Here is a 16,014-nt window from a genome sequence, read left to right as displayed (position 1 = left end):
GCAACAAAAACAAAACAAAACAAAAAACCCTGCTGGTTTCTGTATTTTCTAATTACGTTTTCTTTCCAAGACATATTTTGTTGTATTGGTACAAAATACGTTCAGTAAATTCAAGGAGGAGAAAACATTCCAGTCTGAAATGGATTTCAGCTTGGCAAAAATGAGTTAATAGAGGCATGGCAGGTCACTTATTTAACTAAGTACAGGGGCTGCCATGTTAACCTTGTGTGAGCTGAGAGAACTAAAGAAAATTCTTTGTTTGTCCTACTGCAAAATCGGCCAAGGCAAATCAAAACAAGACGCCTAGGCAAATCAAAGTGACACGTTCAAAATCAAATCATGTTAATACTGGTTGCAAATGAAACTTTATTAGCAAGTCAACTTTAGTAGAAGTGCTGTCTGAATGTAAAAATCTGATTGCTTGAAAATAACACGCCCCCGGTAATTAACTCTCCTGATAGGACTACAATTAAGATCTCGTAGTACAGCATTTAGGGAATTTGTTCCTGCTTATTCTCACCATATATATTTCTTATGGCTGCAGGTTAGTTTATACCTCCAAATATCATATTTCTCACTAGAAACAGCACTGAGTAATTGGGTGCTGCAGGGCTTACTGTTCAATACTGAGTCATTTTGATTAGACCCATATTTTATCACTTGTGCCATTAGCATCAGACATTTTTTTAAGCCTTGAAACTCCTATGTTCTTGGATTTGATGTTCATAAAATTAAGGAAATCAGTTTCTACCATCTATTTTTCTCTTCAAAAATCAAATTACGTGACATCTCATCCATGTCAAGGCAGTCTAAATCACTGATCATTTTCCATCTGAGGCTAGGTGCGAAGCTAATCCATTTTCTGTAATGAAGCGGCAAAGCTAAAGAAGGGCTAAGCTATACTCTGAACTATGGAAATAATGGATCTAATTTAGATAGTTAATCCAGCCATTTCTGAATAGTGTGCACTCATGTTTGTTGAGCTAACAATGTCCATCTTAAATCAAGAAGACATTTAAACCTTTATGGAATATCTTTATAAAATATCAACCTTTATGGAATGTTATTAAAAATGTATGGATTGTAATGGGCAATTCTTCACCAGTGCTTTGGATATTCTGCCCTCAGACCAAAGATGCTTATTTTTCTTCCTTCCCTCTCTTCTTCCTTTTCTCTCTCCCTCTCGTCTTTCCTTTCTTTCTCTTAGATCTTTAGTAATTTCTCTGTACTCCATGCAGCATGTGCAGTTGCTTAATTCAATCCATCTTTTCTTTTAAAAAATTTTTCCAATCTCATACCTTCCTCTATTTACTGTGATAAAACTCTTCTCTACTTCATAGGAAACTACCTAAAAGAAGTATGTACCTTCAATGTCTTTCTCCCTAAATTTTCACTCACTTCTAACTCAAACAGTTGATTCTTTATACTACCACATGAATAAACTTGCCAATGACATCTTATGTTGCTAAGGCTTATGGGTGCTTTTTTTGTGTTTGTTTTTACTCATTTTTCTAGAGCATTTGACATATCTCCTTGTCAAAGTGTTCTCTTCTCTTGCCTTGGGGGATACCATTCTGGTTGTTCTTTCTTCATTTCCTTTCTTGGATCTCCTTTTTCACCCAGAAATATCGTTCTCTCCAAGGACTTTTTTCTTGGTACTCTCCTTTAATCTCTCAATGATTTCATACAAGCCCATGTCCTTAGGTGCCACTTCTCTGTTCATATTCTCTGTTCTTATTCCCAGCCTGCTGAGATTCAACTATCAGTGCTTTTCTAGATGTCTCTACTTCAGTACCCTTTTAGACAACTAAAACCTCAAACTGTCCAAAATTAGCCCCTCCTTTCCTCTCTCAAAATTTGCTGTCTGACTTATTTTCCTAATGTTGGTAATGGATGAGGCTTCTATCCAGGCCTAAAGCTAGAATCTCAGTTATCCAAGTATCTTTTGCATTTAATTTTACACCAGATATTATCCATTCTATCTCCTATCTGTGTACGTCTTCCCATTCATAATGCCTTTTAACTGTCATTTCTTCAGTGAATTACAAATATATCTTCTGAAATATTATCCCTGCTTCTGGTATGGCTTCCTGCAATATTCAATTCCAATGTCATGCTCTTGATTAAAATCTCTCAGTGGTCCCTCACTGTTTCTAGACCTTAGCTGGAACTCTTGGACCAAAAAATGTGAGCTACCTCTGTATCCACCTACTTTTTTTAAAAAGGCAACTTCCGCACTTATAAGGGACAGCAATCCTTGTGCCAGTTGAAACATTTTCACAGCCATGATTTTATCACAGACTGTAGGAAACAGATCCTCTTTCTTCTAGAAAGCATGTTTTGGTAGGGAACTGTGTTGAATTCTTCACCTCAATTAACCTTCATTTTAAACCTTCTGCGCACTGGAATTATTTACTATCTTATATTATAAATGCAAATACTTTTTCCTGGATCAAGTAATTGAAGAATAACTAGGATTATGAATGGGAAAGAAAGGTTCCCTATGCCTGAGTGAGTTGAGTTGCTGTTCTTTGCTTATCATATATAAAGAGTGATTGAATTTATTATCATCCTGGTATGTACATGTTAACTCAAAATTATTGTGGTACTCACTGTACTTTGTACAATTGGGTTCCAATGGTTTGTAAGGTAGTGATTTATGCAACATAAATCCTTAATTCTTAATTAAGGAAATTTAGAAATTTTAAAATTTAATACCCTATTAAGAAAAAAGGGTGAATTTTCCTGTGCTCTCTTATAGCAATCATCTTATCAAAAATTATTGCCCTTTTGAGAAAAATACATCATGATAACATCACTTTGTATCTTCTAGCTTTCTCTGATGTTAGGCATTTTTTCTTAAACAAGTTAAATATTCCTCATGGAAAAATAATTAGCCAATTCCTTAAATTTGACAAAAACATCATTCAGAATGGTTGCTATCATTCCCTTTTTTTTCCTCTTGTTTTGGATATTTTGTGTCCAGGCAAATTGGGGAATGATTGGGTTTATATTCTTTACATGAACTGTCTTTTTTCCTGCCTATCCTAGTAATATCACAGCACCCAATTTATTTTCTTAACCACATAACATATCCTTTCCTCTTTTCTAATAAGAGAATATAGTTAACTTAGGCAAATGAAGCAGTGCCTGACACATATTAAGTGCTATTAAATGCTCAATAAATGTTGCATGACTGAATAAACTCAAGGCCAGGCAAACATAAGAACAGAGAAAAAATAAGAGTGAAGCTGTGATTGGTAGTTTTTTGTTTGTTTCATATCTATAACCTCTTGGTAGCTTCCCCAAGAATAGTTAATTGTCCACGTGACCAGGACTTTATATCCTTATGTCACCTACTTCTGCTTCCTTTCCCCACCAGTTTCTGGGAAGAATTTTGCCAGATCACCAGATGCACACAGTTAGCTACTAAAGAATCTCTTGTCTGTCTCTTTAGCTTCTCCATAAATACACACATTTCTTCATTTGTTTTTAAGGCAATGCTGTATGTGTAATCATGTGTGAATCTTTATTGAACACTTATGGAATAAGCCACCTGTTCTTACAAATTAGCTGAGTTCTCAAGAAGGCCCAAATTAGTGAATTAGTTGATGAAGGAAATTTGTTGCGGAGACAGCAGGCAGCTAAGAAATTTTTCAGCTTGTCAAAAGTATTGTTAGTCTCACAGCTTGGCAAGGAGACAAGAAGATACCCTTTTGAAGAATTTTAGGTAATGTCTTAATACCTTAAACTCACTAAGGACAAAAATGAAATTGCTTGTCTTATCAGTTAAAGACAAGCTTTGCTGATGTCAGACTATAGCCCAGAAAGTTAACTAAAAGTTTTGTAGAAGTATGTAATCTTTTCCTGGTGATCGATGTGGTGAGATTAGAAGTGAGTTGCCAGGGGAGTCATGGGGAAATAGGCTTAATCATTTTAGTTGTATTTGTGCTGAAGGCAGTGCTGAGCAAACCTCGGAAGTCACTTAGCCATGTCTTTTCCAGGGGGCATGCAAGGCGCCTGCTGATTTCTACAGACACTTTTTAAACGATTACCAGTGCTGGCAAGTGGAACTACCTTTCGGGTCCTCTTACAAGCATCCGGTCACTTGCTGAAATGTCATAAGCGATATAAACCTGCCGACAGGCCAGGATCATTGCATCTCCTGCCTCCTCCTTCCACGTAACAAATCTCATTGTTGATTGGCATATGGCATCAAGCATCCCAACACCCAGATTGGTGTTCTTACTTCTGAGGGAGCAGGGTCTGTGTGTGAACTGCACAGTAGGGAGCAATCCCCTGCCCTGATACAGGGAACCTGAGTGCTTAGTTCCTTCTCTGCTCAGAACTTAGTGTGACTATGTGGCCTAGCTCACATTGTTTGTGTTACACCTACACAGGAAAAAGGGAAAATGTCCTTTTGATTCCATGCTTATAGAGATGTTGGTCCAATTTGAATGAACATGTAGCCAAGGTAGTGTCTTCCCCCTTTCTTCTCCTTTTTTTTTTTTTGTCTCATAGGTGTAATAACATTTCATTTTAAAAATAAATATGAAAAATGGAAAAGCATAAATAAAAAATAAACACATTTGTGAATTTTTTATGCAGATATAAATACCGTTAATATTTTAATTTTTATCCTCTGGCCTTGTACTTCTAGGAAGTAATGAGTGGTCTGGTTCTTTGAGTCCTTGGAGCCAGTGTGGGTAGAAGTGGGGTTGGCAGGGACAGTAGAGAAGGTTGCAAGGAAAATATTTGCTCTGGATAGATAAGTTTGTCTTTTTCATCCAATCTTATGGGTAAGAAAATGTTCAAAATTCAATAAATATTCATTGAACACCTACTATGTGCTAAGGACTGTTTAGATACTAGAAATACTGCAATGAATAATGCAAAATGCCTTTGTGAAAGTTATAATCTATGGAAAATGGAAGACAGAGAGTAGAAATACCCAGTACGAAACTTGACAATTCAATACAAAGTAGCCGAATTATTTAAATAAACACTTTAAAGACCTGGTATATGGCACAGTTTTGAGTGATGATGTGTTAAATTCAAAATCAGGAATTTTTATCTAAACTGTGTATCTAAAATAATGGATTATATAAAATAAGACAGTCTTATAAGCTTTATTTCTAGATATTTTATAGCCTTTTGACAATTATTTAAGTCTGCACGTAGAATTTATCACCACTTAAGTAGAATCTATTAGGACCATAGAATCTCAGAGATGAATTTAAATGGTCTACCTTCTCTATTTCTATTATCTATACTACACTCCTTCTCCCATGGCTGAATCCTCTCCCTGTTACATTAAGTAGTAATTATCAGCCTCTTTTTGAAATCTTCAGGCACAAAAAGCTCTCTACTTCCTGAAACAGCCCATTCCACCAACCAGTAGCTCCAATTTTCAAAATGACCTTCCTTATATTAATCTGAAATTCAAGGGCCCATAGTTTCTTCTGCTGAAAGTATGTGTAAGTTCTCTGGGAACTATCTCAGGCAGTGGAGTTGAAGCTGGGGATATTTCTTTTCCAAGTTTCAAAGTTTGAACTGCCAGAAAGAGCCCTGAAAGGGTCTAAGGTGTTAAAGGCTTCCATAAAACTGATGAAGAAAATAATAGCTTGTATCAAAGAGCACCAGTAGCATATGGAAGAACGGGTCGTTAGGGGATGTGGCTTTGATCTGCCACTCGTTTGTCAGCAGAGTTGATTAACTCACTTGGCTAGTTGAGAAGGTGGCCCTTCCTCCACGTGTGGTCTTCCTCAAGCCCCATGCTAAGGCAAAGAAGTTGACCTAAGCTCTGTCTTCCATAGGTCAAAGGTACCTGAATATTTGAGTTATTTTAGTAGAAACTCTGAATATGGAATTGCAGTTTGAAGCAGCCAAAATATTCATTTTTGTAGCTGGGAAGAGACTCAAACATGCAGAACATGTTGTCTTGGAGAAGCTAGTGATGAAATGTGTTGGTTTGAGCCATAGCAACAGTTCACCTTTATATGTAGAGGAAATGGAAATCCATTTTAATCATCAATGGAAAGATAATCATTCTTAAGTTCATTTCCAACATCTATCACAAACATGCTAAGTTTCCTTCTAAAAATGAAACAACTGAGTTTTCCCTCCATCTTGTGATTTCCAATGGAAACTGAAAACTGGTGTCCTATCCTCTTATGCCCTTAGTGGCCAATCAAAAGGGAACAGATTTTATTCATTAATTACATCATTGATTTATTCACCAAACATGCATTGAGCACTCATGCTGTATCAGACACAATCATTAGTACTAAATGTAAGGAATCCTGAGATCCTCAAATAAAATAGTAGAGTGTGGGTGGATTGGAGTAGACTGGTTTAGAAGATATTGAGGAAGGTAATTTGATGAGGCTGGTGAAATGGTGTATTTACCAATGATGATATTTGAGCATCAGGGTCTGGAAGCTTTTCTTCAGATATAGAAGCCCAGGCTTGGTGGTGTAGTGGACATTATGGTAGAGAACTAGCATCTTTTCTATAAAGAACCAGATTTTCTTTTTTAAAAAATAAGAGCTCCTCATTAAAAGCTGTGTGTCAGATCCCATATGGGGGCTCTAAGATCTAATTTTACTTAAGGGCCCCAAGGCACAGAGGCTAGCCAAGATTCTGAGAAGATATCAAATAAAAATCTTGGAACCAATAGAAAGCAATTTTCATAATTAGGAGGAACACGGCACCCCATATATCATCATTAGTCTGAGACAAGGAACAGAAGGTTGGGGAGGGGAAAGGATGGTTTCTCTAAACAGGGAACAGGTGGCCAGTACAGTCAGGGCCAGCTAGGGAAACCTCAGGCAACTCTGCTCGAAAATTTCTCTGCTCCTCCCCTAGAGGCTCTCGGATACAGAGGAAAACAGGATGATTAGTTATTGGCAATTAGTTATCAGTTATTGGCAGTGGGTGTTTGCCTCCATGATAGTGTTTTTATTCTTACAGAGACACAGAGAAAGGCCAAAGGATGGAATTTAATGGCACCCATAGACACTGTGGAAAATGAAGTGTTTTTGTATGTCCTGATAAACTGAAGTTTCGATGTTACGAAATGTCCAAAATGCAATTTGGCTTTCATTTGAATTGCTTCCTGCAAAGTTAATTGTTTGCTCCCAATCCATAATTGATGATAGCTTTTCCCCTGTTGCAGTTAGACCAAGGAATCTTGGCAGTCTAGTGCTATAGAAGCCAGACACATGCAGGTAATAACACCCCAAGAAGAGCTGAAATATTAGCCTTCTGAGACACAGGCTGTGCAAATTTCTCTGGCTTACAAAAGAGACATCAGTTACACCTTAGAGCCTGTCTTGTAGACTTAGTTTCATAAAAGTTGTATAATAGTTGTGGAAAGTACAGATGACATGTCAGAAAAAATGCCAGAGGAAAAGCTCTGGGGAGCCTGATTAATCATTTTCACAGTAGGTATAAGGAATGAGGGGGTTCTCATAGCTAAAGTAGTGATTTGCATGTCTAATTTTCTTCTGCCATTTCTTCTCCATTCTCATGATGTCCACTACAGAGTGACCATGCAGTGTTGATTGATTGAACAGCAGCCACCACATACATGTCCTGCCCCACCACAAAAGGAAGGAAGGAATGAAAGAAACAAACTAACAAACAAAACTAAGCAAGACAAAACAAATACCCATGTCAGTGGTTCAAAGACTAAGATTGTGGCTTTATGTAAAGTTCTTTCCCTTTGTAGGCTTGCTGCTTAATTATTCAGATATGATGGCTACAGTTTTTAAAAAGGAAGGGAAATTGTGGTATATGGTATGTAAATATTTTTAAATGTCTCTCTGTTTTGATCAGTTTTTGTTTCATTCAATTTGTCTTTATTAAATCTTACCAAAGCAAAACTTGTTCTTCCCATTTCTCTGTTTTGATTACAGGACTACTGAATGGAGAGCTTTCTGATTTCTCCAAGGGAATTGTTTTGTAGAAAAGGCCATGCTAGATTTCCCTTGCCACTGCCTCTTTCTGCTGGGAAGGTAACCTTTACCAAGAGCTATAGCCTCTTAATCTTTTAGTGGAAATTGCTCTTGTGAAAACGAGCCTTGATAGTATCTTGGCTCACTAATTCATGCCATGTGGCTCAAAATTAAAGCATTAAAATTTCATAGATATAATACCATTTATAAATCATGTCATAAAAACATTCATTTTCTTATAGACCTTGAAAACTGGGCATGTGTTCTTCCTCCAGCTGTTGCTTAAAGTTCATTATAGCACACCAGTATTTGTCAAAAAGCTCTGGTAAAGTGGGGAGACATTTAGCGGCAACACCCTCAGAGCATCAAGGCACTGTCCTCCCAGCATTGTGCACACGTTGCTCCCATCAGTGGTCATGGAAACTGCAAGCCCACCTCCGTGTAATCAGAGATTCCCGGCAGAATTGTATTAATGGAGCAAGTGGTTCTGGGAGGGTAGCTTTACCATTCTTTATGTCCTTATTCTGTTCACTTGGAGAAAGAGACTATTTACCATTTTCCCTAAATTTATCTACTATAAAATTTCAATATGTTTAGTGGATGAAGACAACAGACTAAATAGACGGTCAACATTTGCCACATTTCAAAAAATGACAATGACAGACGTTTCTTTTTGCCGTTTATCCTTAGGCAGCAGATGGGGACTTGGTAATTGTTTAAGCAACAGAAATAACTTGCTCTAATTTACTATCTAGTTTTTTGTTTGTCTTTGATTATGCCTGAATAAAAACCTTTTGTCCATTTGAAGTGGTGGAAATTAGAATATCCATTTTGAGGTGTTTCCAAGATGTACATGCCACATATTTGGCTTGCAAATGCTAATGGATATCTAATCACATTTGCCAACCATAAAATCCCTATTGGTAAAACACTTTCATCTGCAATAATCTGCCACTTTCTTGAAACATGCTAATTTTCTTAAATAATGTAGAGGCCTATAAGGACTTCTATTTTATGTAAACAACTAGATGTAGTAAACAATCAGTTGCAAGGGGTCATTATATCATAATCTGGACTTTGTTACTTTTCACAAGTTTGGGGTTTTTGTTTCTTTGCTTGTGTTGTCTTGTTTTAATTTCATCGGACTAGCATTTCATAGTAGATTATTAAGATGGATTCTTTGACCTTTGATATGAAAAGTAGCTGAACCATCTTTTTATTGCTGGATTTGTTGGATTGGAGAAGATTTTATCTATTCAGTATTAAAGATTAGCCCCAGGAAGCTGGGAGCTACTCTAAAGTATGGAATTTCTCAGTCGAGTGCATTTTCTCCAGGCTAAAATCAACCTAGACACAGATATTTGATAGTGTAGAATTCCCTTAATCTTTGAGGCACAGCATCTGTATGCTCATTCACATGGACTCATTTTACATACACTACCTACCCATGCCACCAGTATCATTTATCTGGTATGTAATCTGATACGTGTTTTTGTGCTAATTGAAATATTGGTTTATTTGTTGTCAGCCTGAGATGCCTTCTCCAACAAGGCTAAAAACAATTTCAAGCAGAATATAAATAAGACGCATCTGAGGATATACCTATGCATACACAAATTTGTGTGTGTGGACATACATATATTCTACACAAATGCACTGAGGGAGAGAGCAAGACTGAGTTTCTATTTTCATTCTATCGTGCTTACATATATTCATATGATTTCACGTTGGGTATAGCTTTGGATGTGAGAAAACCAGACTATTATGTCTGGTAACTTCACTGGAAAATCTGAAAGAATCTAAATTAGCCAGTCCTGCTGATCTTTTGGATACATGAATTCATATGTCCACTAATTTGTTTTCTTTTGGCTTTTTATTGTGGAGAGGGGAGAAATCCAAACATACACAAATATAAACAGAATAATATAAAAGAAACCTCTACACATCAATCACCAGCTCCAGAAAATACCAACTCATTGGTCTCTGCAGCCCCATCTTCATCATCAGTCACATCTTCGCAACCCTTCTCCCACCTGTGTTTTTTGAGGCAAATCCAATATCATATTATTTCATTTCAAAATATTTTATTATGTACTTTTTGAAGATAAAAACATAGTTTTTATGTATGAGTAGAATAGCAATCCCACACTTAAAAAATTCGCCGTAGGTCTTAATGTCATCAAATCTCCAGTCAATGCAATTATCTAATGCATCATACATTTTTTAAGAAATCATAATTCAAATAAAATACATTGCTTGTCCATAGATTGATTTGTCTTGAGACTTTTTAAAACATACGGGTACTCCTCTCCTTTTCTTTTTTTCTTCTTGCAGTTCATTTGTCAAACTGCAAGGAAAAAAAATGAATGTCCTGTAGCTTCTCACAGTCCAGTTTTTGCTGAATGCATCCCCACGATATAGCTTAATATATTCTTTGATCTCTTATTTACTGTACTTAGTAGTTAGATCTAGAAGTTTTATTATATTAGATTTTTGTGGGGTTTTTTTTGGATAAGATATTTACATATGTGCTCTTTTCTACTTAATAAAAAGCACACTATATGCTTTATCTCTTTTTGAAGTGCTAGCCATTAATGTTCAATGCCTAAATCCGTTAGTTTATTAGAGATTACAAAATAGTGGTATTCTTATTTTATCATACCTTCATCATTTATTAGATGTGATATTTTTATAATAAAATTTTCCTCCTTTTTATTCTTTGGTGACCAGTAGTACAACTAGTGTAGCCAAGGGAGGATAAACTCTTGATTCTTTTATTTACAGTTTTCAAAATTATCATTACTTCCCTACAGTATCCCTCAGTACTCAATAATTTTTTAATATCATGAAGAACACATGGATTTAAAATTTATTGAAGTATTTCAATCTATTGCATTTACATCATCCCTGTTGATGCTCAAATTGTCCCGTCTTTGGCCTGTAGGAGGCTCTTACAGGTTGTTCTACATTCTTTTGACAGATTCATGTCCACTCTTCACTCTGTTGGGGATATTGAATCCCAGGTATTTTGGAAATTGCTGCTACCCTCTCCCTTTCACTAGGCCTGCGCTTTCTGTTTCTTACTCTTTCTGGGTGTTCTGTCACATGGCTTTAACTTGGGGATGGCTCCTGAAGGAGCCAATGTTTATATGTAAATTATTGAGAAACACAAAAGTGCTAGAACACATTAGTTTTCAACCACCTGTTTTATTCTTCTCACATTTTTATGTTATCTTAGGGAACCAAATTCACCTGGTGTTTGGAATTCTAACTTTTCGGTAACCCTTAGCCCCAGGTTACAAATTGCTGTACCCTTTTTGTGTCTTCATCACTGTGTGGCTTGTGGTAGTCACTTGAATACTTGTTGAATGTATCAGTGACTGAAAGAACAAATAAACAAATAAGCTCATGATCTCTTTTTACTTTAAGGCATAAATCTATTTTAGATATGGTGCCATGAAATAGAACAATCTTAGCTGATAAGAGAGAGTTGATATCGCATGTGCAGGGTGAGAGTACATTTCTGAGTCATTTGGGAGAGGGGCTTCAATAGGAAACTGTCCCTTGAATGGAAAAGCATTCCCTGTACAGTCTTTCAGACACTAACTTTGACAAGCACCAAAGCAAGACACATGCTTTGGAGTGTTATGGGGTTTTATGCCAAGAGGTTGAAATAATTTAATGTATCTAGAGGGGGTGGAGGTAGCATAGAATTATGGTTGCTTTATCCATTTTTTTCTGATCTGTTTAGGTGATTTATCTATTCTGATTTCCCTGAATTGTTTAGTGCTGAGATTTCTTGGAAATAGGTGTTCTAAAAACCACTAAATATTGTTTTTTAATTACCTCACGGCCTCAAAGGAACAAGTAATCCTCATCTTCTTTTTATTGGCACTAAAATTCTCTATAACCACCAGCTCCCATAAAGATCATTCTTTTTAAAGCCTTGTTTTTTACTAAGGAATGTTGATTTTCTAGATACATCACTGCAGAATGGAGTCAGGCAAAGAATAATTATTGTCATTCAAGTCAGTGTTTCATAATCTATCTGGGTGCTAAGAGCCACCCCAATTGGGAAGAGTACATGTGTTCTAATAAAATTATCTATTCACCAGACAAGGAAAGCAATAATTTTGTAACATGTCATGTGTCTGTGTTCACATATATACACAGCTGGGGAGCAATGGTAAACAGTTTCCTAAGCACTCACTAAATTCATGCTTATCAAGTGTCTTATTCCTTAAACCAATAGTCTACATAGACATTTTTACTGTACTCACTCCAAAGTAAATAATTTTTGAGCATTTAACCTCAACAAATTAGGTCAAACCATATGAAATTGACAATTTGTGGGTCAAAAATACTTGAACATTGGCAATTTCATATTTTTCAACCTTCTAATTTTATTTATTAGTTACAAATATGTACATATGTACTATCATCATTAATTAATATAACAAGCACAATAACTCTTTGGGTAAGGGTCAATAATATATTGGGTATAAATCTGCATTTCCAGTAGTCTCTTGGGTAATTTCTAAATCATTGAGTTAGTTCTGATAAGATCAAATCATCACAGTTTTTACTCTGAGACTGTGGCTAGCTAGAAACTTGCCCTAGGAGATATGTCAGCTCTGACAGTTTCTTCTTGTGTCTATGTGCTTGCCTTGTTAGTATTTTTAGTCAATCTATGTTTTCTTTGCAGAAATCTCTTTACGCCCCTTGTCCATTTTGAGAGGGCTAATTGATAAGTTGAAACTAAATAATATAATACATATATAAACCAGTTTGACTAGACCATTTAATTCAGAATATGTTGCAGAGTACTCAAAGAGGTTTCACATGTTGACTCTGACATGCAGATGAATGATGGTGCCATAGACAATTAGGATATTAGATTTTAGAAGAACTTAATTTATTTCTAATTTTTCCAGTGACACAATGGATGTAAATGAAAGTTCAAACCTAATTTGAGTTGTGCCTCCCACATGCAGTCTTTCCATGTGGCTTGGATTTATAACAACGTGGTGGCTGGGTTCTGAGACAGAGCATCTGAAAAGCAAGCATTCCAAGAAATCAGGTGGACATCGGATAGACTTTCATGACCCAGCCTTGGAAATCACATAGTGTCACTTCCTCATCCTTAATTAATTAAAGCAATTACAATCCCATGTAGATTTAAGAGGAGGGTACATAGATATCTCTATAGAAGGAATGTCAAAGAGTTTGTGGCCACTGTTTATAAACCACCACACTACTCAATGCATAAATCCCTTAACAAATGGCCATCCACATTTACTACCTCTACTGATAAGGAGTTCATTATCACAGAATGTAAACTATTCCTTTTTTGGGTCAGTATTAAGTATTAAAAATATTTTCTCAAGCAGAACAAAAATATGCTTTCTTATTACCCAGTTTTTGTTCCCCCTTCTGCCCTCCGGAACACAGCAAGTCAGCTTTCCTTTTTGCTTGGAAGTAGTTTTCAAGTGAATTGTGTTTTCTTTTGGATGTTCACACTCCTAGTTGCTTTGACTCTTTCCTATTTCTCTCATCATGTGGTTATCTTCTAAGCAGACAACACTTTATTTCTGTTTCTCTTAAAGTGCTACTAAATTTGAACCCATGTACCATTTAATACTGCCCCTGTGGACTGGGTTGTTAAAATACTATTTGCGTATGTAATAGTTTCTCAAAAGAATTATCCATAGAACAATTTATTAGTGCAAACTGTTAATATATAATTTTTCAGATACTCAGAGTGCCAGCATACTCTGAGCCAATGAGAGCTGATATGGGAGACTATACAGGATGCTGTCAGGCAGCAAACGTTTGTGCCCCATATGGCAAATGTTCTCAGCCAGTGAATACTCTACTGTACCATACTCAGTTGAAAGTCTTCAACAATGTTTGTTATGTACCCCTCAGGAGCCTTTCTTTCTGCCATATATTTTTGTGTTCTAGCGAACTGTTTGAAACCATAATGGCCGACAAAATGTATGTAAGTGATAGTGCTGGGACTGAGGCAAAGAAACCCAGGAAGACTATTCCACTGGGTGTTGACATGCAGGGCTTCCAGCAGCTTGAGAAGCCTTTGATGAAAAGGTCAAAGTAACAGATGGTAAAGATCAGCAGGAAATTAGGGATTGGTATAAGTCCTTTTGACATTCTGAAGGGCATTATAAAACATCCCTGTAGGATTGCCCAACAGTTGTTTGAAAAATTCCTGGAAGAAACTAAGGCTGAAATATGTCATGACTTCTAGTGATTTAACGAAAACGAAAGAGTGCCTGCCACTGTATAATGATTTAACAAAAATGAAAGAGTGCCTGCCGCTGTATAATGTCAGGAACTCATCTTTATAGGAACTATGTGCTTAGGACCCTGTGTGATGCAGATATACTAGGTACTCTTTCCTTTTCAGAAATGAATGTCCCACACCAAAATCATATTTCCATATTCTAGGTGAATTTTGATCAGAGAAGACTGAAGTAGAATTAATTTTCCTACAATATGACATTTGTCATCAACTACTTAAGGTGGCCTTAGAGCTTTTTAAACAGCTACGTAACACTGTTGACCCAACTTAAGCTTCTTCAACAAAGACCCCCGTATTTTTTTCAGGTAAAATTCTACAAAGCCCAATTCTGTTCCTCACCACCACTCTAATATGTAATCTGATCATGGTGGTGATGAGGACCATGACTAATGTTTAATGGGCACTTACTTAGCTCCAGGCACAATTAAGTGCTTTTCACTATTTCAGGAAATCCTCACCACAAACCTATGAGGTAGTTGTTTTTATTATCCCTATCTTATGTATGGGGAGTATTATAGAAGCTGGACAACTTGCCTAAGGTCTTATAGTTAGTAAATGATGGAGCTGGGATCAGTGGAGCAGTTGGGATGATGTCAGATGTTGAATATGTCATTTATAATGTCAAATATCTATCCCAGGTTGGATTGTATTTGTAAACTACATGACAGCAGGATTTGATCTGAAACAGTGCTTGCTTGGTTCAGAATAAAGGCTGAATGAATGAATATGTTGTGAGCCTGTTGATCCATGAATTCACTAATAAGCATCTGTGATGCAAAGCCCAATTCCTCCTGCTGCAAATCATGTCTGTCAATCTTAATGTGTACAGAAAATGTTTTTTAAAGCCATGATTTCATAATTGTAGGGTTCCAGGAAAACATCCTCTTGGGAGAGTCAGCAGCATTAAGGCATAGCAATATGTTTGTTCAGGACGCATTAGGTGTCTCTGATTTTCCAATATCTTAAATGCTAGTAGCAGCTTCAGATATGAAATTACTTAGTGAGCAATTCTAATAGGAGAAACAAGATCTAAAAGAGAAATATATAAGGAATCCTACTTCTGGCTCTCAGTGGAAACTGGCATGAGTCATGCTAGCTCTGAAGAAATATGGTATCCACCACTGAAATCATGCGACAAAAGAAACTCAGCTGAAATGGTTGAATTGAGCTTTGTCAAAGACCAATTGACCTATTTTGTCCAATGGTATGTGGGCAGAACTGATATACGCTACTTCCCAGCAGAAAATTTCAGAGGCCTTATGTAATATACTGCCACATGGGGCTTTTTCTCTGTCACAAGGCCAGCAAGTTCCCAAATATGAGTGTTAGCCTGGGTCCCAGAGTGAAGAAGACATCTGCCCAGCCCATTATGATAAAGCAGTACTAGCAAGAAATAAGCTTAGTCCTTGAGGACTTGGGATTGTTACCACAGCATGTGTAACCTAAGCTGACTAAAAAACTATAAATATGCTTGGCCAAGCGCGGTGGCTCACGCCTGTATTCCCAGCATTTTGGGAGGCCGAGGCAGGCGGATCACCTGAGGTCAGGAGTTCGAGACCATCCTGGCCAACATGGTGAAACCCCATCTCTACTAAGAATACAAAAAATTAGCCGGGCATAGTGGCACACACCTGTCATCCCAGCTACTCGGGGGCTGAGACAGGAGAATCTCTTGAACCCGGGCGGTGGAGGTTGCAGTGAGCCAAGATCGCGCCACTGCACTCCAGCCTGGGTGAC

General features: G+C 36.9%; 1 protein-coding gene across 3 annotated transcripts in view; it reads left to right on the top strand.

Moving 5' to 3' along the window:
* The window catches only part of ST6GALNAC3 (ST6 N-acetylgalactosaminide alpha-2,6-sialyltransferase 3), a 571,422-nt gene that overhangs the window by 493,483 nt on the left and 61,925 nt on the right, over nt 1-16,014 (top strand). The window contains exon 4 of one of the 3 annotated variants that reach the window (XM_030825174.1): nt 7,547-7,945. The exons of the other annotated variants lie outside the window; for them this stretch is intronic. Coding sequence (XP_030681034.1) covers nt 7,547-7,565 — 19 coding nt within the window. The 3' untranslated portion in view covers nt 7,566-7,945. Of the gene's footprint in view, nt 1-7,546; nt 7,946-16,014 lie in introns of those variants that run through there. 3 annotated transcript variants of the gene reach the window in all.

This window comes from Nomascus leucogenys, chromosome 12 (genome assembly GCF_006542625.1).
Source record: "Nomascus leucogenys isolate Asia chromosome 12, Asia_NLE_v1, whole genome shotgun sequence".
Taxonomy (NCBI): Eukaryota; Metazoa; Chordata; class Mammalia; order Primates; family Hylobatidae; genus Nomascus; species Nomascus leucogenys.
This window is presented reverse-complemented; position numbering and strand designations above follow the sequence as displayed.